Source organism: Musa acuminata, chromosome BXJ2-7 (genome assembly GCF_036884655.1).
Source record: "Musa acuminata AAA Group cultivar baxijiao chromosome BXJ2-7, Cavendish_Baxijiao_AAA, whole genome shotgun sequence".
Taxonomy (NCBI): Eukaryota; Viridiplantae; Streptophyta; class Magnoliopsida; order Zingiberales; family Musaceae; genus Musa; species Musa acuminata.
The window spans coordinates 33277425-33300105 of record NC_088344.1 but is presented as its reverse complement, the minus strand read 5'-3'; the positions used below and the strand labels follow the sequence as shown (position 1 = coordinate 33300105).

Genomic DNA, 22681 nt, shown 5'->3' with positions numbered 1-22681 from the left:
TTGTCATTCAAGTCTACTAATGATTTGATTATATATTCTAACTGCATGTCACATATATTGCAGTCATGCAATTTACTACTCACCAACAGAGAAAATTCATATTACAGCTCATCACATTTTGGCTTCTCCAGGGACAATCTTATGGTGGGAGTACAATAATGCAGCTAATGACAAAGTTCTCTTTCCTCCACATCAAGAAAGCCCTTTCACATCATACACTGTTGAATCCTAAAAAGCTTTCCTGTACAACTAACACCACCATGATTTATTCAACACAAGAAGCTTCAGGAATTGCAGAAGGAATACAAAACATGGTTTCCTTGTCCACTGCATGTTTGTGACAACTAACTTCTTCATCTACACTGTGGCAGACATGTTGGATGATATGCCATAGATGTAATAAGCCCCCTTGATATCTCTTCATCCGCAAAGAATTCGGGACGTGAAAACACAAAGACAAAGGGCTGATCTTCGAATAGGAAAAAGAATGAATCTGCGAGGTCCCAAATGAATTGGCTTATTCGGAAAAGAAAAAAACCTTTGGTGTCTGATACTGCATGGTTCCAATATTGCTACAATCAAACAGGCAATTCTATTGGCTTTAGAATGAGATGAAAGTAATCCCCAGTGTCTCGTACAAGCATATTAATAATGGCAGGAAAGTTTGCCTTGTCCTCCAAGATTCTTGTACTGCCAATTCCCACTAGAATGTATACAGAATCCATTTCTTCCTCTCTCTGACAAGGAGGGAGAGAAGCCAAACTAAGTTAATCAGCAGACAGATCTAAGCAACAGGAGTGAGATGGTGACACTGTTGCAGAGGTCGCTGGCGCAGCCATGAGTGTCCTGATCCATGTCGATGTACAGTGAACAATGTGCTGATATCAGACGACATGTCTGGGAATAGCATCTCAGGTTGATGCATCGTTCATCAACATGGAGAAGTATGTTCAGCAGGGGCAGTCAAATTATCAGACTATGCTAATGAGATCATTAGACCAATATAAAAGCATGCCTCTGCATATAACAGAGTATATTCAGTAATGAGGTCAAGTTTGGTCATCCGACAAAGTTGAACGCTGGTGCAAACATGATTATGTTATGTGTTGAAACGAGTCCCAGGTTTCGACCTAGGGACTCTGATATTGGGGTTCCGGGTTTTAGCTCTGGTATCAGAATCCGACCTACAAGATAAAGGGACAGTGGGGTGTTGAAGCCTAGCAGGTCTCTCTTTGACAACCTAGTATATTACAGATATGGAATATATTTATGAGGATGGAAAAAGAGCTCAATGATAGAAAAAGATCAATATAGTGGAATTCTAAATAGTCGGAACAATATGAGTCGTATAAAAAAAGAGATCACAAGTATCCTAAAATAGTTGGTATAATTGTACAAACTAGAGATAATTGACTAGCCATAATGGAAAAACCCAACTCTGATCATACGGGTCACAAATGGAGAAGCACAGCCTAGGGTAGAATATTGATATGAGTCATATATGAAGAAAATGAATCGGGTCTCGTTGATGGCATGTAAGTTATCATATGATAACATTTGATAAACAAGATGATTGTTCAATCCAGCTCTGGGACCAAATTACATACTACCTTGTAGACATATGAATGTGACATGCATTAGGTTTCTGAGAATGGACACCGTTCCTGGAAATATGAAGTCCACTAGAAAGCATACTCCAAGAATACAAGAATGAGGCAGCCCAACTTTGGAACACATTTATGAACTCTTCACAGGTGTGCTAAGCTGACATCTCAGTCTCCTATATGTGGATGCTGTGATAGTGCTAGAGTTCCCTTGGTTATCAAATCAGATTTGAATTTGTGAAACAATGTGCATTGTGTGTATGTGAATACATTTTGACAGAAAATACAAGATAAACCTATAACTAATGTATTACATTTGCGATTAGGATTGTCACTAGTGGAAGATCATAAATTGTAGAATTTGGAATTTTAACACTTTGGAAGAGAGATAAATTTATGTTTACATGTCAAAAATGAAACCCTGCTTTTTGATCTGAACTAGTAAGATGCAGTCTTTTGAACATGGCATGATATCAAGATTCAATTACTAGCAGAAGCAAACTATGCTCCCAAATTCGTCGGATATAAGAAAAACTCACAAACCATCATGAAATCAAGTCTCAGTAGTCAGTACTGAAAAAAAAAAAAAAAAACTTGAAGAATAATTCTTTACATGCAAGAAAACTCGGAACTTCTAGAAATATAACTTATAAGCCACTGGCAAGAGAACAGTGCCCAGAAACTAGTCAAATAATGAGAGAACAAGCAGATTAAGCATCCTGCTAATTTCAAGAGGATTAAACCGAGTAAACTTTCAACAAACCTGATACTGCTGTTGTTATGCACACGGCACACCCACTTCAAACTCTATCTTTTAACATGTCAGCTAGTCTTTTTTAGTATTCTTGCCTCGTATCCCCCTTCTTGGCGGGTCACCAAGCTGAATGGCATGTAGGTGCCCAGTATCCTGTCCCATATGGAGAAGAATGGCTGTGAGTAATTGTATTTTGTGCCTTGGAGCTGATGATGGATATCATGGTAGGCAGTGTTGTTCTGAAAGATGACGTGGAAGATATTCCCAGGCAGCCAAAGACCACAATGATCATCAACAGTCTTGATTACTGCAAAGCAGAAGAAGAATACAGATGTCCTTGCCGTCATCCCCGAGATCAGAAATGAGATGGCCCCACCAAAGGTGTCCAGAAGTAGGCCCTCCAATGGGTGATTGTAAAGAGCACCTATAGCATAAGGAACAACCAGCCTGTGATGCTGGGAGTGGACATGGCGGTACAAGAATTTGTTCTGGTGCATATACCGATGGATGAAGTATTGCCACGTGTCCATTATGAACATCGCCACCAAGATCTGGATCAGTTGGACATGCACAGGCGGTTGGATTAAGCTACCAGCTATGCTTGGCTTAGCAGTAACCTGCAGTATGAGGTTGCAGATAAATAACAATCCATCAGATCATAGTTTTCTGGTGTCATATATGTTATTTTAAGATTATCTCTACATATATGAAAAAAACAAAAGTTGACTGCCACATTATAGCCCTTGCATACAAGAAACTAGATAGTGCATGTCAATGAACGTAGTTATGGATCATATGTTTATGTGACTACAAGAAGTAGTCTCTTATATTGGAACGGGAAACGATGAGTGGACACAAAGTTCCCCACTTGGGTCTTCACCACAATTGTTTAACTTTGTGATGAAGCATTGTAATGCTAACAAACAAGTACCACCAATTATCCTTGTACTTAAAACTATAACTAGCACAAATTTGTATATTAGCTGATGTGAGAGAACACTTGAAAGGACTATATTTAGATATAAAGCACACACTCGCTCGAGGAAAGCAATCATCTTGGTTTATCACACAGAATAAGATTCACATATATTGCCAATTCAAGAAAGTCTCAGCACGTTATATGGTAAGCAGCAACCACACAACACTTCAAAGTATAGCAGGTGGCTGTAGTTGCTAAGATGTTGAGTGAAACATGAAAATTCCAAGCCATTCGCAAGAGTTTTAGATTGCGTAGCTTGCACTTCCAGTTCTCAAGTTAGATTAATATCACATAGTTCTACAAAGATAAGTATTCCTGGATTGAATGGTCTCCGGATCACATCAGTCACAATGTAAGTACTATTCCTAGAAAAGAGGCATGATTATGGGTTCAAAAGGCATTTTTATACCATGTTATGAAATGAACTAATATAAGTGTTTCTTATGTAAAACAATCAACTCTTTTCGGAACCAGTCTTGGAAAATGATAATAAAAGAATGATTACAAAAGTTATTTAACATGAAGTAAAATGAGAAAGAACCCTCAGGAGACTCATAAAAGTAAATGTAAGATCATAGGATAAAATAAAACAGCCAAAGAAAAGACAAACCACCTCAACATAGTGTTCTTTTTTAACCAAGCATCTGTGCAACCCAAGGATGAAGAGCTAGAGGGACAAGTAATTTTCACCTACAAAGTGTAGACCAGCGATAGGCTCTGAGGTCACATCATGAGGGTAGGATCCTATCTAACCAGTTTATTTCATAAAAATCTGACAACATACATTGCTTCCGATGAAATAATTCTACATACATAACTAACTGACTCCATATTTGATTTATAAACTAACATCTTAAGCAAAAAAATATAGTAATTGGTAAATGGCTGAAACTCCTTAATTTTATAACTTTGTGTACGAGGATTATCGACAAGGACTGAAAAGAGGGCTTCAGTAAAATAATTCATCAACACACTCTTTCCACAATTAAGAATTGCAGGTACCTCCACCCACCCTCCATGTCCACCAGAAAAAATAAAATTATGTAAAAGGCACCCTTTCAGTTGGACTGAAATGATGACTTCAAAAAATCCTAACAAGCATACCATATATTGCGGCCATAGATCTGCACTGAAGATTTAGCATCAGGTATTCTCCTAACTGGTATTTGTGGACACATAAGAGTACACCTCTTATCATAATGACATTTGGCTACAATACACTCTAGCAATTTCAATTGACTTCCAGTTGACCATAAAGTATTTCCTCTCAGAAGGATTTTGACTAAAAGTTATGCAGCTACTGAAGCCTGCAGGCAATATGTGCCTTGTGGTTTGCAACCAGTAGATTATAAACTTGCACATGCATCAACCATCTTGCATATTTCATAGCAAGTTATGGAAGATGTCAACCCTTGCAATCTATCTCAAGGGACTAAGATATATATAAATTTCAATATATGTAAAATGTCAAACTTAATAACCATAACATGGAAGGTTCAGATCCAACACAACGCATTTCCACCTTACTGCTAATAACGAGTTAGATTTCTTACCTCTGATAACGAGTCATTACTATGGAAAATGGGACAAGATTACTAAAACAAGCAATCAGAACTGCCACCACTGTTTAAGGGTTTCAACTACTCACCAAGAACATCAGCCCTGCAACCGTGGCCTGAACCAGCTGCTGAAGCAAAACACCCTTAATCACGGAGGACAGCGGCACCAAATTCTTCTGTTCCTCTTCTTTTCTCGTGTGCAACCGGTACTGGTCCAAAGGGGGCAAGAGCTGATACATCCCTGCGTACAGCCAATAAACCACGATAGGGGCAAGGGTGCCCGTCAACTCATCACTCACGTACCCTTCCCAGAAGACCATCTTCGACGGGGACGCAGCACCACGGAAACAAAGCTTCTCTTTTGGCGCCGAACTCACGATCCCTGCTACTTCAACGTGGAAGACATTCCTCTATTGATCAGCCCGGTTGCAGATATTTTACACAAGATCCGGGCGACAGAGCAAGAGAACACCTTAGGATCGAGGAGGCGATTCAGGGCCGCCGGAGGAAGCAAAGATGGAGTCTTGAGGATAGCGGTCGTCCGGATCCAGCAATCGCGGATAATTCGAGGGAGGTACACCTGGAAAAGATCGAGACTTGATGATGCGATCGGGGAACCCTAGTCGTCGGGAAGTCAACGGATCTGAAGAGAAACCAACAATGGACTTCAGGGTCGACACAGCAACGAAAAGGCTATGGCTTTTCTCCTTGGTTACGGCCGCTGCCGTCGTCTCTCTCTATTTGCCTCTGTCTGTGTCCAATTTGTGTGCGTCTCTCTCTCTCTCTCTCTCTCTCTGTTTATTGGTGGAGAAATGTAACCCATAATATCATTATTTTTTGATTATTTTTCATGATATTAGATTATTAATTATTCTGAAATGGTATTCTTCCACGTTCCTCTCGATTCCCAAATGGTGATGCATTCAACAGTACTGGCGACGATTTCATTTGGGACTTCATGTCATACAGACAGAATCTATCTGTACTGACAACTTTTAGATCACAAATCTAAACTCTAAACTAATGGAGATGTGATTGAGATAGAGACTCAGCCAACAAAAGGTCAGGAAGGAAACAACACAGCAATTCACAATCTGCTAAAACCAAAAGGTGGATGCAATAAATCAGGAGCATCATTCAAGAAACAAATTGCGAAGGTGAATCCTTTTTCTTTGACTTTTCTTCCCTTGACATGAACTGATCACAATGTGCCAAAGAAACACCCCAATGAAAGACCACATACAACACAAGTGACACTAAACTTCCTGGAAGCACCTAATACAGCAATTATTGATAAGAAGTGGTGCCTGCAAGTCTGGAGGAATGGAATCTTACAAAGCCATACAACAGCTAGACACAGATCCTTAATTCTTCCACACTCCAATTCTTTTAACACCATGTGGAGCGAGTACAACCCAACCAGACAAGATTATAGAGTTTTTGAGACAGACTCAGAGAACCAACCAATAATATAGACAACTTGTTCTACACCACATGCCTCTTCCCGATTAGGCAACTGCGTTTTGAGGGTACCGTGTGTCTAAATGAAGGTCATACCTTCCCACCGCCAATAGCATTCTTCACGTTACCTGCAAGCAAAGACATCAACCCACCGCCGTGCACTCTGCCCTCGGGGATCACCAGCCCAAAGCTCTTGTCCTGGCTCTCTCCTTCCTCTCTGCCCCCACCAATCAACCCAAAGGCATAAGAGGAAGACTGCATAGAGAGGGGAACCAGCACCTGGGGAGGTATAAGATGCTGCTCACTCCCCATGCTGTCCAAGGACTCGATGCAGTCGGACAAGGAGCTCACTCCTGATGAAGAGAGCTCGTTATCTTTGCTGTTCCCTGCTGCTGTAGAAGTTGAGACAATTCCTCGGAAAAGATCTGACCCTATCATGCTCCCAACGTTTCCAACCTCGTGCTCCCTTGGGGAGACCATCAAGCTCCCATGGGCTGCACACAAACCACTCTTTCCCCTCGCAAACTTCTCGCACCCCATAGCCCATGTGCAGCGTTTCCCTCCACCATGAGCTTTGCAGAAGTCCGTGCTTCCCTGAGCACTCTTTCCACATCCCTCAGACGTGCACCGCTTACCACCACCATGCCTCACGCAGCAATCAGTACGACCACGAGCACTCTTGGTACATCCAGGCATGGCACAACGCTTCCCCCCTCCATGAGCTACACAAAAATTAGTACCACCATGAACACTCTTTGGGCACACCCCACCGCCCTCAAAGAGGCACCGCTTGCCTCCGCCATGTCCTTTGCACAAAGGAGTACTTCCTTCAGCCCCTTTATTGCATCCTTCAAAGATGCACCGCTTGCCACCACCATGGGCTTTACAGTACATGGTACTCCCTTGTGCACCTTTGCCGCATCCCTGATACTGGCACCGCCTGCCCCCACCATGGGAGATGCAGCGCCCTGCTTGGCCCTCAGCACTCTTTGTGCAGCCTTCCACTGTGCACCTCTTACCCCCACCATGCCTAATACACAGCCCAGATTTGCCACGCGCCGCTTTGGAGCACCCAGGATGACCACACCGACGACCACCACCATGAGCAATGCAAAAGTCTGTCTTTCCCTCTGCACTCTTAGTACACCCAAGCTGCTGGCAGCGTCTCCCTCCTCCATGGGCTTTGCAGTATGCTGCTCGGCTCTCGGCACCTTTATTGCAGCCAGGCTTCTGGCACCTCTGCCCACCTCCATGAGCAATGCAGAGTCCAGATGACCCCCTTGCACCTTTTGAGCAGCCATTAAACCTGCATTTCTTCGATTGATGGTGATTGGCCCTCTGGTCAGCTGGACTGCCAGTGACTAATGGATCAGTCGTTCCACCCACTGAACCATCTGTTGCTGCAGAGGTCTCAGGACTGAACTGAAACTGATGATTAAGAACATGGTAATGATGACGATGATGGTGGTGGATAGTTGCATCACTTGCAACGTCTAACAGTTTCCCAGCTTCGGTTGGGGTTTTGAAACCACTGACATTCTCCAGTCTTGGAGCAAAAAGAAGAGTCGGCATATAGCCACCCGATTTCCTCTTGGCAGAAGTTGAACCCTCGTCAACAATGGGAACATGCATCCTTTTCTCAGTTGAAGGTGATTCAGTCTGGCAACTATTCTGTATGACAGCTGGGACTGTGTTTGAACTCCCCCTTGACAGTCCAAGTTCTAACATCCCAAAATCAGCTCCAGAAACACTCCAGCTAAATGAAGTGGCAGATTCTTTCGGTTTAGTAAGCATGGTTGGGTTGTAATCAGCAGAATAGAAGTTTGGAGTTGGACCCAGTCCAAGGACAAGGCGGCAGCCATCATCATGAGTACGGAGATCAGAATTGTTCTGAAGATTCACAGGCCTTCCAGATTCGCATAATTCATAGCCTAGGCTGTCCATGCGTAATGTTGTGTCGCTCAAGTTGTTGGTCTGGCCATAAGTTGAAACCTGACCAGCATGTGTAACCGAAGTGCTGTCCAAATGTTCTCTTTGATACAACAAGAGATCAGTCATGTCAAGATTCATACTCTGACAAGGTGCACAGGAAATGGATGTGAATGAATTAGGAAGAAGTTTGCAGGCAGAGGATATCAGTTCAGTCTTATTGAAGGAGCCTTATAAGAGATTCTATGTAGATAAAATGGAAATAAGCATGGAATCTTAATTCATGACTACCACCACTGACAAAGCCAGACGTATCAGCACGATCCATTTTTTCTGGGGAGACAATTTAGAAGAATATGTAATCAAATAGTTACTGGATTTAAAGACTTGACGATGTTCAGTGGATAAAATCAAATAAAAAATGACTTTCACTGGCTGCCCACTGGAGGTTGCAATATCTTCAAACCTTATTTAACCTGCAACAAAAAGAGACAGATCCAGAAAAGCATTCTCAAAAAGAATATATTGCTAGTTTTCAGCAATTAGCTAACTCTATTAGTTTGTAATAATATAAACCAAAGTCAAACTAACAAGCATGCATGACATAGCAAAGCATTAAAAAGCATGCCACCTAATATGAGGTATGCAACCAACGCAGTCAACAATTCAGATATCTCTTCAAGAAATTTGAGAAGCTTCGTAAAGAAAAACATGGTGAGGAAGATGTGTACATGGTCAAACATCACTGTCACGTCCAGTTTTGCAAGATCAGATTATTTGACTATGCAATTCAGATGACAAAGGAAAAAAATATTATGCAAATAAAAGACAAGACTTCAGCCATAGATCAATTCTCATGAATTCACGGATGCTAATCCTGATTAAATAATACGTTCTAGGAGTCTTATATAACCCACCAAGCAACTGCAAAGTACTAATTCAAAGGCTATACCCGACACCATCGGTTGTGCACCATCTCACTTTATATGTTCTCAACACAAACCAAATAGACTCCAAATCCAGATGACAAGTAATCTCACAAATCAAAAAACCCTTACAAATGTATTTATCAATCCGTAAATACAGGTAAATATTCCATGGGAAAGTGGATGTAGCTAAAGTTACTAATTCAAACTAATCTGCCTAAAAGTGAAATGATGCTTTGTCATATAGATCAAATTACACCTAAAGATATGGCTCCACAATAAGCACGCGTCTCATGTAAGTACTTCGAACTCTAAAATCCTACTTAAGCTAAATGTAAAGGTAGAGAGACCAGAATCAAATTACAAAAAGACACGACCATGGGCAAACATCAGATGTTACCTTTTAGAGGACAACATCACTAAGACAAACGCATTTGTATTTTTCAAAAAGAGTGATCAAGAAGTGGTCTTGTTCTAAGTTTAAGAGCTAAAACTTCAAATTATAGAGAACATATTCCAGAAACAGGATCTGGAACGTCTTGAGAGTCACGAGAGGCCACGTCTCACATCTCTCAAGATCTACACGTTCACAGATCCACCTCTGTTAGGAGAAGCCAGGACTAGCTTCAACATGTACTTTATAACACCAAGCCCGAAGCCTTCAACCATAAACCCGCTCATAATATAAACAAGAAGGACGGCAAAAGCCTACCTTGCTTGAAAGAAACCAAAATTCTCGGCACACCCAGAAGGACTAGATCTACAAAAACAAATTAAAGAAAGATCCGGAATTCGACCTTCCGAACGAGAAACCAACGGTCGAAAAGCAGAAATCAGTCACCCAGACACCAAACACTTGAAATTATAGAACAAAACGCCACACACAAGAAAACGGAGAAAACAACTCAGAGACGCCACCTAGAACAAAATCCGGCCTCAAGTCACAAGCTTTCGTCAACCACACAAGAAACTCAAGAAGAAAAAGGGCAAGAACCCACCAAGACTTGGTAATCAAACACAGAGGAACAAGAAAAAGGCGAAGAGCACACATACCAGGCCATAAGGAGATCCAAACGCTTGAGGGCAAATTGAGATGGGGCTACGGGCAAGACGCAAACTCACGTTCGAGTGGGAGCGGAAAGGAGATTGCTTTTGGACGACAGGCACGACCGAGAGAGATGGAGAGGCGATACCGTGGTGGTTATTATTACTATGTATTATATCTAGGGTTCGGGAGGACTCGACGGCGGGCGCGGAAGCCGCGCAAACGCCGTTATCTTCGTGTGGCCCGAGACGCGACGCGCCGTTTGGTCGGGGCGGCGGCTCGGGTGCTTGCGGGCCCCATCAAAAAGAGTCCCGACGTGGACGTCCTTTTCTCTCTCTTTTTTTTTTCTTCCGAATAATAATAATAATAATTAAAATAAAAGAGAGTAACTTTTGGAAGACAACGATAGCTGTCGACCAATGATTGGCCAGTAGTAATTGCACATAAATGTAGACATACATACACGCCATTTCGGGTGACGGAGAAGGAGGCTACGAAGGATCCAGCAATCCGAGCCACAGAGCAGTAGAGACGAGCATTCCAAGCCGATTGGCCCCCAGATGTTATGCGACCGAGTTGATATTTGTTAGGGAAGGAAGGGGTCGCTGTTGCGACCTTTTTCCTGGAAAGAGACGGCGACTCGACCTCCGATGGCGATGGCAGCAAAAGACAAGCCCCCCCTTCGGGCCACCCCACCCCTGCTTGGACCATGCGTCGTCCGACCCTGCAACCCACCGCCTTAATGGCCGTCGAGTGAAGCCAAATCCATCACTGTGAGAGACGAGCGTTCTGATGCCAGGTGAAGGACCACCCGGTGTCCGTACCAGAAGCCATGGCCCTTGACTTGCTTGGCTAGGTGGCTCGGCTTCCGGCGGCGTCGCCAACGGCGTCTCCTTTCTTCCCGTCGCCCGCGCGCTGCGTCCGACCACGTGTCCGTAGTTGACTCGAAGTTCCATCCACGTGTCGATGCCTAAGTCGGCTCCATTCCCCGGATCGCCGCTCCTTCGGCGGGCGACGCGTAGCGAGACGCGTTTCGCGCTCCCGTTGGCCTCCGACTTCGCGCGCGTGCGAGACCATATCGCCCGTTGGTTTGGTCCGCACGGAGGCAACGACGGTGGATCCGACCCGCCGCGTATAACGTTTCACACTATTCCCACACAGCTTACCCGCCCGCTTACCTGACATGCCATTGGTACGAATAGCGGCCCCCGGCTTTCTCTGCATTGGAGAGAAGGCTGCAGAAGAGGACAAAGCTGAACGCTAATAAACAATGCACATAACCAAGCTTGAAGCCCATAATTAGAGGCTACATAACCTCGTGGAAATAAACAATGATAGGCACCAAATGCAAGTAATTAAATACTGGAGAGAGGGGGCCATCATGTCCTCTTCCTCCATAGCAGGGGAACTGTTTGCCTTAGTTCATCCAGCCAATGGAGATCTTGGGAGTATTATAAAGGCCAGGGTGGATCACAGTTATTAGGGTGATTACAGGCTAAGAGTTTGCTAAGCAGCAGGCAATGACACAACAAAGACAGGTAGCAATGGTCTTCTTAATCATCATTTGGTATCTAACTCGGAACACTGTCCTCCCCTTTTCCTTCTCCTTTCAGTAAGGTGCAAACTCTCACTGTGTCTTTACCTTTATTTCCCTTTTACAGAGACAAAGGGCATGCTTTTCTCTGGTGCAACTCAGAACACATAATATGTAAAGGAAAAGACCTCCTAAGACTGAATTCTCCTTCAGAAAAGGAACTTTTCTTGCAAACCCACCCTCGTGTAGTTCTTGCAAACTTTTCTGATGTGTTCCCCTCGTTCTACGAACCCACACAACCTGATTACTAAACCTTTGTGAGTGATCGAGAAGACAGGTTCCAAGCAATGTTTGACGATGAAGCGGAGATGAACACTTGGCAGGGATGAAGAGAGCAGCTGTTGATCCACATTTCCGAACTCTCATTTCTTCCTTTCATTATGAGGGGATTTAGAGAACCGGATTCTGTGATGCGCTTTGTCGACCACTTGGAGAACAATTGACTGCTAAAAGCAGCAGCAAGTAGAGCAGCACCCAACAGCGGATGTCGGTCACCATTAACCCGGAGATCTTAAAATACTCGGTAGGATTACAAGCCTTCGCTTGTTCTTTACCACCCTACATGTGGCAGTGGTAACAACGTCAAGTTAAATTCCGGTCTCAGAGCCATGTTATTCCCACATTGAATGATTGAAACCAATACAAAAGGCTGATGGCGACTTGTGAGACGTTCTTGGCTTCAAGCGCAGCAGCTTTCTGTAGACTTCTGTGTACGAGTTGTTGGTTGGTCCCTGTTGTCGAGCCGGTCCATGGTGATTTCAGCGCGGGTAGGGAAGATTTCTGATTGAGGGTGGTGGTGGTGGTGGTGGTGGTATGATCAAAAGAGAAAGGAGGAAGGACAGTAACCGATGGAGTGACGAGTTCCCATGAACGAAGCATTACGTAATGATAACATTGCCGAAATGTTCCAACAATTCCAGATCTGCAACGAGGGTTACAACCATCTGATGAAGAAGATAACGTGACATCAGCATCTTGCTGCAGAAAATGTAACGGAGGGGACATCAACTCCGTATATGTACACCCATACATATACACCATGCACAAATCTACGTACAAAATACGTCTATGTACTCCACTTCCACACTGTACTGCATGGCCTACCCATGCATGCAGCTCATGCGATGTGCGTTGTACAGCAGCCGGAAAAGCCTCCACCTCCACCTGCTCCCTCCTGACACCTGCATGAGTGGAAGCAAGCGAAACGAGACCACGAGAGAAGATGCATGGTGAGTCTCCCGTCCTCCCTGCACGGTGCACTCAAGAGCGGTGCCGATGGTGTAGGTGCCGCCGCCGTGTCTCGAAACCAACTCTCTAAGGAGTACAAGGGAATACCAGAAGACATCTCTGTCGATCTTTGCACGCTTTGGCGTGTGCAGTAGCGTCTCCCCGGAAGGCCATGCATGGCTGGCACGTGGGGAGGAAACGCCTCCACAAACGTGTGTGCTTATAATGCTTGGACGTAGATACGTGCATGCAGTGTATTCAATAGCCTGTGTTCTCCAAAAGCAAACACTAACCCTCTTGGAAGATCCATTTGTCTAAGCCAAGGCTTATTTGTGTGTGTGTGTGTGTGTGAGAGAGAGAGAGAGAGAGAGAGAGAGAGAGAGAGAGGGAGAGAGAGAGAGATTTCTCCTCCCCAAACCCAAGTAAACTTCTTGTGATAGAGACCGAAGTATTCTCCTGCCTCACTATATTCTCATTCCAAGGGACAACTATACCAAAGAGATCGCGTTAGGTGTGCTTGCCGAGGTGTTCGTGTTGTGTAGTGCTTGTTTCCTTCGACCTCATGGCATTTCTTCTCAGATTAGGTGACCTTCACCTGTCATACCTATTCACTAAGCTCAACTCAAATTTACTCATACACCCCTAACACATTCAAACTACGTCTAGTATATATAAACCTTCCTGGATTCGACACATAGAAATACATTCATGAGAACCGGAAGTGAACGACATCGCTTGGGTGTGCATTCATATGTTTCCACTGGTTTGTGCAGGGTTTGGAACACTCGCCTGACTGCGAGTAATCCATCACCATGTCCATGCAAAGGTTGACTGGATGTCAGCTATTACATATGTATGTGAGTGTGAATTGGATGGACGAATGCTGTTGACTCTTATATTCTATTCACGTACATATATGTATATGTCTGCAAATGACAAAGACATGTAAGGGAAAGCACAGGGTACATAGGTCATTGAACATGGTCCCGGTACATGGTTGTAGTAGGTTATAGCGCGGCGTTGAAAGACCACATCCGAGGCAGAGACGCATAAAGGAAGAAGATAAGGGTTTTCATGAGAGAGAGAAAGGAAGGCAAGAGAGATCCAGCATGTCCGAAGGATCTCCTGCGACAGTATCCTTTAGCTTTGGCAATCATCCCTGGTCTTTGTTGCTCTACATCGTGGGAGCCTGTGCTCGCTGCCTGGGCTGCTCAGTTTCCTCCGGTGGTGGTGCTCAGGATCCTTCCACGGGAGATCAAGCTAATGACATGGACCCCACTGTAATCTCTCTCTCTCTGTGACTCGCTGTAGTTCACGTTGACTTTGTCTGTTCTTCATGTGATCAGCTGTGTCTTAGTGATGTATTCTCTGAGATCTAATGCAGGCAGATGGGTCTGGGGTCGAGACCAAGGCAGCGAGGAGGCCCAGGAGGCCACCACCGAGCGAAGGGCGAGGAGGTCAGATCAACTGAGCAAGCACATGTTACCCTCCTTTGGCATCAGTGCATGAAGGAATAGTTCAGAGTTGGTCGGAGTAAATTACTATGCAGCTATCAACGTTCTCTCAGTCCAAACACTTAATACTTCTGTAGAGCTCTCTCCAAGTTCTTCTTATGTGCCTATTTGTCTGTGAGTTGATACTGTCCGAGTTCTTCTTTTCATTACTTCTAAACCACCATGTCATCAAGCCGAGCTCGAGATATACAAGAAGGAATGTTCAGTTCTCCTTTCCTTTAGGTAGTTTCTTGTTTCATGTTCCATTCGATCTGTAAAAAAGGTCACACCAAAGCTTTCTCTGCGCCTACATGAACGCCTTTATCTTGTGCTTTTCACCTGTGTTTGACATGCAAAGATCCATTAGGTTCTACAGGGCTCTCTCGATGATCCAACTCTTCTCCTTGTACTGTAAAGAGAGAGGTATATATAAGACACACCTCACACCTGCTTCATTCAAGGCAACATTTGGTTTCAACTCCGTGAAGATAAACTGTCATGTAGCAGAAAATTTACTGAGATTTTCTCTTCATTTCCTGGTCCAGAAGGTGGTGACATTGATGAAAAGAAAGGTCGTGATTTGTGTCAACATGCAATGTGTTCATGGGTCCCGAGAATCTTCGTAGCATTAGACGACAAGTCACAGCTCCAAAAATGGTCTCGATTCTAACACTATAAGGGTGCTAATTATGTCTTTGCAATACTCTTTAAGAAACAATATATGTTGATTAGAAGGTAAAAGCAAAAACATCAGCTTGATTTCTGCATATGATATATCATATAATTGAAATTGTTTAGCCATTTCATCAATCAGTCCAAGAACAAGTAGTTTCGATGAGTCAACCTAGCAACTTACTGGTCAATGACAAGTGTCTAGCATTACAATGGTTCTATATATCTTTTTTTTTGTATATTATTTATTGGATTATTGAACATATGGCAGAGATTTGCAGCTTTCATGTTGAAAAGTAGTAAGGAAGGACCTCTTGAGAGCGATATTGCCATAAGCCTTTCTTGATGATTATGAATCACCTAACATGTTTTCTTTCTCTATCACATTTCACATCATCTTTTTGGATCATATGACCATCTGCCTCTGAATGTATATATAAAATTAACCTTAGTTAGAATTTTCTATCATGGTTTGATGCATGAACTTTCTTCTGCAACTTTCAATTAAATTTTCCTGGACACTTACAAAGTTTAAGACCAATGCAATCTTAACTTGAGGTCACATCATCATCATAGATACATCTGACTATACCATTAGGTGGTCATCAAGGTATAATGATCTATAGACTGCAACAAAAGCCAATTTGCAACACAGTTTGGTAAGGCTTAATTAAGTTAACCTTGAAGGTTTCATAAACATCAAGTTGATATACAGAGAAAATAATGGGAATAAAATTATTAAAAATATTAATTTCCAATCATTTCAGTGAGTCAACCATCATCATTCAAACTTCAAAAATATATGACATTGTTTGATGCATTCTTGTGAGAAGCAACATGTTACAAAGTACCAATACAACTTAATAGGATTGGCACCGTAAGGATCAAAGATTGAAATATTATACCATACTGGTATTTCAAGCTTGGCTCGATACGGTATGATATCGTATACTGAACGATATACCTAATTTAGGTGTAAAATCCTCTGAATTAATCAATAGTATCTAATTATATACTTAATTTAGGTGTATTATGCGATACGCCTATTAGATACTTAATAGTATCTAATTTTAAAATAATCAATATTAAATATACTAATCATAATTTTAAATATCTTAATTACTCTCTAACTAAAGAAATAAAATATATATCTTTTGATTAGAAAGTTCTTCATCTTAATCTTCCAAAATTAACTTCGATTCAATTTATAAATCATTGTTTTGTAGAGTTTAGGAGAACACAAATATGAAAAAAAAAAAAGAAAAAAAAAAAGAGTTTGGGATAGTTTAAGAGAGTATGAGAATGAAATGGAGTGAAATAGGAGAGAAGAAGGGTTTAAAAACATATGAGAAAGGGCTCTAACGGTCAATTTGACGGTTGGAGCACTGTTACCAAGCTGTAATGATCGATTTCGACTATTACTGAAGTGTGCCAGGCAGTAACGATCGAAATTTCGATCGTTACCGTCCGATATAATCCCGTATTGTTCGATATGAAACGTTTTTAACTATTTCGCTTGGTAACGAGCGATCCGCGTACCAGTAATCTATCGAACCGGTATGTATCGCCCGTATTGAGCGGTATCATTCGAAACTATATACCCTGGTAAGGATTACAACAATCAAATTTAAATAGTATTTCCAACAAATACCTCACTTGCCCAAGAAACAACCTAACTTGGACTTGTAGATTATTCCTAATTTAGTTTGGTTGACCATTGAAACACCCACCTAATCCCCTCACCATTTTCAGTTTCTTATAGAAGAAGTCAATGGTAATTACATGTTCCCTCTATGTGTCAATCACTATCAATCCACATTTGTTGTGTAAAAAAAGGGATATCAGCCAACTTCATTAGCCACATATATGTACGAATGTTCCACTCAACTTCTACACATACAAGAAAAAGGAACTATGGGGTTTATGCTCTTACAAGTCCCTTCTTTCTCACTCATACAACATTTTAGTCTTGTGGCCACCTCAGCAAGTGCCATTTCTTGTTGTTCAGCTGTTGCTTCAGTCACCCACCACACACTATTTTATTAGAAGAACCTATAGCCACTTTGTTGTGCTCTGATAGATCTTCAACTAAATGTTCTTTATCTTTACCATTGCTTTGGAGTTTTCATGCACTCGGTAACTCTGATTGTGTTGTTTTATGTGGAAGATTCCATTATTTGTGGTCACTTGTGTTGCCAATTATGTGGAAGTTCAAACAAATCCTTTGAGCCTTTCCTTTTCCTGAAGATTACCCCCAATGATGAAGGACGACAGTCATACAAAACCATTTCTTGGCTTGGCTGTTCTTTTGGTACTATGTCGAGGCAATCTAAAAGAATCTGAGACTCTTGTCCTTAGTGATGTGCAGCAATGTTAAGGTGTGGCCTCACTGGTCCAAATCCTAGGGTTGAGCAGAAACCAAGCTGTGACTGGAACTGCTTGTGATGCTTGCCATAGTGACAACCCTGAAGCTTCATCTTGACCATTTCACCTGGAGACGATGGAAGACTGTCGTCTCAGGATGAGCATGAGAAGTGCTATGAAGAGCCCACCTGATTCGGAAAGACAACATTTGTTTCAGTTCCCTATACGCTGACTTGTGATCTGAATTCATGAAGTTTCCTTTCTCATTAATGATATTAATCACCTCATCACGAGTCAACGCCGAGTCTTCCTGAGATGATAAGATCCAAACTGAAACAAAGAGAGAAGATTGGGTGCAGTCATCCTGTGATATATTTCGAACACAATAATAAAAGAGAGATTTTTCTGTAATATTTATTCCATCACATTTTTCTTTTTCTTGAGTTATTATTTTACATCATAAAAAAATAATATTTTATATTTATAAAAAATTAAACAATAAATCCACATGTATTTTTAGAGCAAAAAGAAAAAAAAAATCTTTCAGAGAGATGAAAGTGTTGCTGAAATAAATCTCCAATTACCGTTGAGAGAAAAGTTAACGTTGTGGGAAACGTGTCCCCGACCAAGAGAAGCCTAAAGATCCGCTGCCGACACGTGGCAGGCCCAGCATCCACCTAATGAGCCGTCAAATCTTCCCCCCTTTTCCTTTCCCTTTTTTCCTTTAGGAAAGATTGATTTCCCTCGAAAATATCAAAATATATTTTAAATATTTTTCAAAATTTTTTTATTTTATTTCAAATAACATTTTGTTAAAATTTTCGCTCATTTTTAATCAATTTTTAACTATTTTTTAATTTTTTTTATTATTAAAAAAAATAAATATTATTAAAAAAATATCATATTTAATTTAATTAAGGTTAATAATATTTTATTATATAAAATTACTGTAACATATTAAATCACTGTGATAGGTAAAAGATTTTAAGGAATAATTAAAATATTTTTAAATTAAAAAAGTGTTCTAGAAAATGTGAAAAGTTGCGGCTAATAAGGAAAGCAAGAAAGATCTGACACCGGTAAATCTACTCGACCCACACTAAGGGAAAGGAACGCCACACGCTTCTTCTCCCCCCTTAAATCCCACCGACCGCTTCGGCATCCTCGGAATCTTCTCCTGCCTTTCTTCCTTCCTCTGCTTCCCCCTCCGGCCTTCCTCCCCCATTCTTTTCTTTTCCCTTCCGCGGATCTTTCTCTGATTCCTCTTGACTGAAGCTGTCAAAACGCCCAACAAGTCCTGTCTCCAATAATTCCTGCTGCAACCACCATGTGCGTCGACAAGAACCAGGTTGAGGAGGGTGAGAGTTGTGAAGGATTGGAGTTCTCCGAGAACCAGACCGAGAGGAGCCCTGATTCCGAAAATCCCTGTGTAAGATCTCCAAGTGCTTGCCTTTCTTGGCTTTTTTCTCGGTCAGAGATGGTAGATCATTGGCTGTCTAGGATAGATTACTCCATGTGAGTCTATGTTTTGGTGGTGATCTGGTTGTTCGATTGGATTCTAGATTGTGGACGATCTTGTTTCTTTGGAAGTTTTGAACTTTGATGAACATAAATCTGTCGAAATCGTCTTTAGATGGCTTTTCTTGTCTGGTAAATGCATCTTGATCACCATGGTGGGTTGTGCCGTTATTTTTTGGCTGGTGGCTTGTTGTCTTTGGGGTTGATGGTGTTCCATGGCTGTACTAAAGGAGAGATGATTGTGTGTTCTGCTCCACTCCTCTGTGATGAAAGGTTAGACTATTAGGTAGTAGTGTTTCATATGCCCATATGAAATCTAAACTCCATGATGATTGTGTGGCAAGCAAAATTCTTGGTTAAGTATCTGATTAGTTCTGTAAACAAATTTGGGTTTGCGTTGTGCTTTTCCATGACTCTGCAACATTGGCAGACAAAAGTTTAAATGGATCTGTTGCTCAAGCCTTTTATTCTTCTCGAGGTTTCCTGCTTTTCCTGCTTTTAGTTATTTACTAGAATTTCATGAAAGGGCTGCCTGTTTGATGAAAGCCATCAGCTATTAGGATGAGCATCCAATACTAATCTGACTCTTGGATCTTGGCAGAGAATCTTTATCCGCAGGTGGTTTCTGCTGAGACTGATTCTAAGGCTGCTTCCTTCTTTTTCCCTTTTCTAAATGATGAGTTGAATAGAAATCTGATGAGTACTTTATGTCAAAGGAACGGAAATGAGACGAGAATAACAAGAAATGCCCATATTTGCTTGACAAAATGTGTCATTAAATTTTCGCTGAACCACATACTTCACGACGTAGTCAACATGTGCTTGCTGTTTCTTTTCTTTTCCTTCTTAATTAAGCTACTTATTCTATTTTCTACTTTGTATTTAGTTTTGTTATTTTCTAGAATTCTATTCTTTCTTATGCATTCAGAAGGTTTTACAGGTTCTAAGTAAACAATATGTTAAGGTTTGTCAACACAAAGATAGATGATTACCACTTGCTGATCAGATTTCCGTGGCATGCACTACTAATGATTTTTCTTCTTTGCTGATTATGGCTTGCCCATGCTAATATGTTGGCAGATGGAGAGAATATGCGAGAATTCAACCACCGTGAACAGCGGGCTAAAAGAGTCTGTGGATTTTGTCCCAGTCATCCGATCAGGAGAGTGGTCTGATATTGGCGGTCGTGATCGCATGGAAGATACTCATGTGTGCATATCCGACCTAGCTAAGAAGTTTGGATATCATTCTACCGATGAGAGTGTCATTTCTTTCTATGGAGTAAGTCCTTGCTAATCACATTTATTTTCTTTCTTATGCATGTACTATGCAAATACAGAATAGGAATGGTAAACCAAATGTTTTTGAGGCAAACGATGTGGAGCTTGCTATTGCCCATAAATAAGGGTTCAATTATGTTTGAGGAAGAAGTTCATATTATATTAAGTCAGTTTTATTCATAGTTCGACGATGCCTACGGACTTGAAAGTTCAATTGTAATGCAGGAAAAGTATCTAAACAGTGATCTGATACTGATAGGATCTAGGGAAAGCAGTGGAAGGTGCTTCGAGTCAGATGACAACCATGCTGGAATTAATGCATTGGCATGAACCATATCGACTATGTATAGGTCGCCAAAAAATTTTGAGAGACTGATGCCATCTTTGAATGGATTTATTTGAATGATTGGGTTCTAAAGCTTGATTTTAATTTACATGATTATTCAAAATAAAATTTGTTATGCTCATGTAACTGAAAAGAAACTTAAGCCAAATAAATATTGGCAGGAAATTACAATTATGATAAACGTTGATGCTCCTTTCTTTTGCTTATTACAACACAATTTCCATGAAGATGCTATTTATTTTGGCACCATCCTTCATCTTTCTGAGTTTTAGGTTTTTGATGGACATGGAGGACAAGGTGCTGCACATTTTGTCCGTGATAATTTACCTAGGGTCATTGTGGAAGATGCTGATTTCCCTCTTGAGCTCGAGAAGGTAGTCACAAGGTCATTTAAGCGAACCGACACTCAATTTGCAAGGACGTGTGATCTTGAATCCTCACTGTCTTCTGGCACCACTGCACTCACTGCGATGATATTTGGGAGGTGTGTTTCCTAATCACTGAATTGGATTTACAAATGTTGATGGATTTGACCGAGAGATTCAGTTTTATCGCTTTTGTATGCTTGAATTTGTTGCATTGTTTAGAAGTGCATTTGCAGTAACTCGGACATACTGTTTTATATTAGTTCTTTGAATGTCCTATAAACCTATTTCTTCCCTTATAAGTAGAATAATACATAATAAGGTCCTTTTTACATCATTAGAACAAATTTGCCTTATAAGATAAGGTGAGGAAAATATCGCTTAATATGATTCACATGTTAAAAGAAATGATGAGTTCTGCACCAACAAAGGGAACCTGGTATTGTTCCGAGAATCTTGGGCTCTGAAACCACTTAGTATTCTTTTCTGTTTCTTATGCATTTATGGTCTCGCTTTTTATCTCAGAGCTCTTTTCTCATCCTATCCTATTGTTTTTCATCAATTCTCTCTGGTATATTTGATTGTTACGTTTTAGCTTTTATTGCCATTGTTGTTATACTTATTTGTGCAAATGACTGTTCATCACAGATCTCTATTAGTTGCTAATGCTGGGGACTGCCGAGCAGTGCTTTCCCGGCTCGGGACGGCAGTGGAGATGTCCAAGGATCACAGGCCTTGCTGCATCAACGAACAGACACGCGTGAAATCTCTTGGCGGCAGCATCAACTATGGCTACTTGAACGACCAGCTCGAGGTTACCCGAGCTCTAGGTGATTGGCATCTCCAAGGCATGAAAGAGATTGGTGAGCCTGGTGGACCGTTGAGTGCCGAACCGGAGCTCAAGATGGTGACCTTAACAAAAGAAGACGAGTTCTTGATCATATGCAGCGACGGGATATGGGAGGTTTTCACGAGTCAGAATGCGGTCGACTTTGCACGCAGGCAGCTCCGGGAACACAACGACGTGAAACTGTGCTGCAAAGAGCTGGTCCAGGAGGCATTACGGCGAGGTGCCACGGACAATCTGACTGCTGTGATGGTATGCTTCCATTTGGAGTTGCCTTCAAAGACAAAGATTCAGAGGACAAGAGTGCACAGAAGCATCTCTGCAGAAGGGCTGCACTATCTCAGAAGCATTTTAGAAGGTTAATCCATGACGGTATTGGCCTTCGCATTCTGAGTCTCAGGCTGTGTTCGTATGTTGGTAATATAGTTTATATTAATGGTAAAATTAGTTCTTAAAAGAGTTTGCAAATGAGCGGAAGAACAACTTTATTGTTATACCAAGTCTCATCGTTGTCGTAGAAATATGCCCAAGGAATTAATGATACTTGAAGTTGCATGAATGTAAAGTGTCTGTAATCAATTACCATATGCAAGAATGAGGACAAGGGTAAAGGACTGACACCTCAATAGCTCATGTCAAATACACGTTCTGCTTCTTCTGCTCAGTCTTCTCCTTGGACAATAATTTTTGCTCCTTTTTCTTCCTTTAAGATGGTTTC

General features: G+C 41.7%; 3 protein-coding genes and 1 long non-coding RNA gene across 7 annotated transcripts; 2 read left to right on the top strand and 2 right to left on the bottom strand.

The window, feature by feature from the left end:
• Nucleotides 1-48: 48 nt before the first annotated feature.
• On the bottom strand, nucleotides 49-5673 carry LOC135584714 (very-long-chain aldehyde decarbonylase GL1-9-like). Of its 4 annotated transcripts, none has more exons than XR_010488807.1 (3): nucleotides 4986-5673; nucleotides 2368-2975; nucleotides 49-493 (listed from the first exon to the last, which is right to left on the bottom strand). XR_010488807.1 is itself a non-coding variant. In XM_065118123.1 (3 exons), the coding sequence occupies exons 2-3, from the start codon at nucleotides 5214-5216 to the stop codon at nucleotides 2427-2429; spliced, it is 780 nt and encodes a 259-aa protein (XP_064974195.1). In that variant the 5' UTR covers nucleotides 5217-5284; nucleotides 5369-5673; the 3' UTR covers nucleotides 2089-2426. The 4 variants fall into 4 exon arrangements, 3 of the variants coding, with proteins under 3 accessions (XP_064974195.1, XP_064974194.1, XP_064974193.1); XM_065118123.1 differs by lacking the exon at nucleotides 49-493 and having other exon boundaries at nucleotides 2089-2975; nucleotides 4986-5284; nucleotides 5369-5673; XM_065118122.1 differs by lacking the exon at nucleotides 49-493 and having other exon boundaries at nucleotides 2089-2975; nucleotides 4986-5278; nucleotides 5369-5673.
• Nucleotides 5674-6045: 372 nt separating this feature from the next.
• On the bottom strand, nucleotides 6046-10419 carry LOC103992417 (uncharacterized). Its single transcript, XM_009412099.3, has 2 exons — nucleotides 10266-10419; nucleotides 6046-8762 (listed from the first exon to the last, which is right to left on the bottom strand). The coding sequence occupies exon 2, from the start codon at nucleotides 8425-8427 to the stop codon at nucleotides 6448-6450; it is 1980 nt and encodes a 659-aa protein (XP_009410374.2). The 5' UTR covers nucleotides 8428-8762; nucleotides 10266-10419; the 3' UTR covers nucleotides 6046-6447.
• Nucleotides 10420-13807: 3388 nt separating this feature from the next.
• Nucleotides 13808-14881, top strand: LOC135616224 (uncharacterized). Its single transcript, XR_010488298.1, has 2 exons — nucleotides 13808-14358; nucleotides 14463-14881. It is a non-coding gene; the product is annotated as an uncharacterized LOC135616224 (long non-coding RNA).
• A 3836-nt stretch (nucleotides 14882-18717) lies between these two features.
• LOC135617665 (probable protein phosphatase 2C 27) lies at nucleotides 18718-22627 on the top strand. Its single transcript, XM_065118118.1, has 4 exons — nucleotides 18718-19036; nucleotides 20206-20406; nucleotides 21024-21235; nucleotides 21765-22627. The coding sequence occupies exons 1-4, from the start codon at nucleotides 18935-18937 to the stop codon at nucleotides 22324-22326; spliced, it is 1077 nt and encodes a 358-aa protein (XP_064974190.1). The 5' UTR covers nucleotides 18718-18934; the 3' UTR covers nucleotides 22327-22627.
• The last annotated feature ends 54 nt before the right edge of the window (nucleotides 22628-22681 follow it).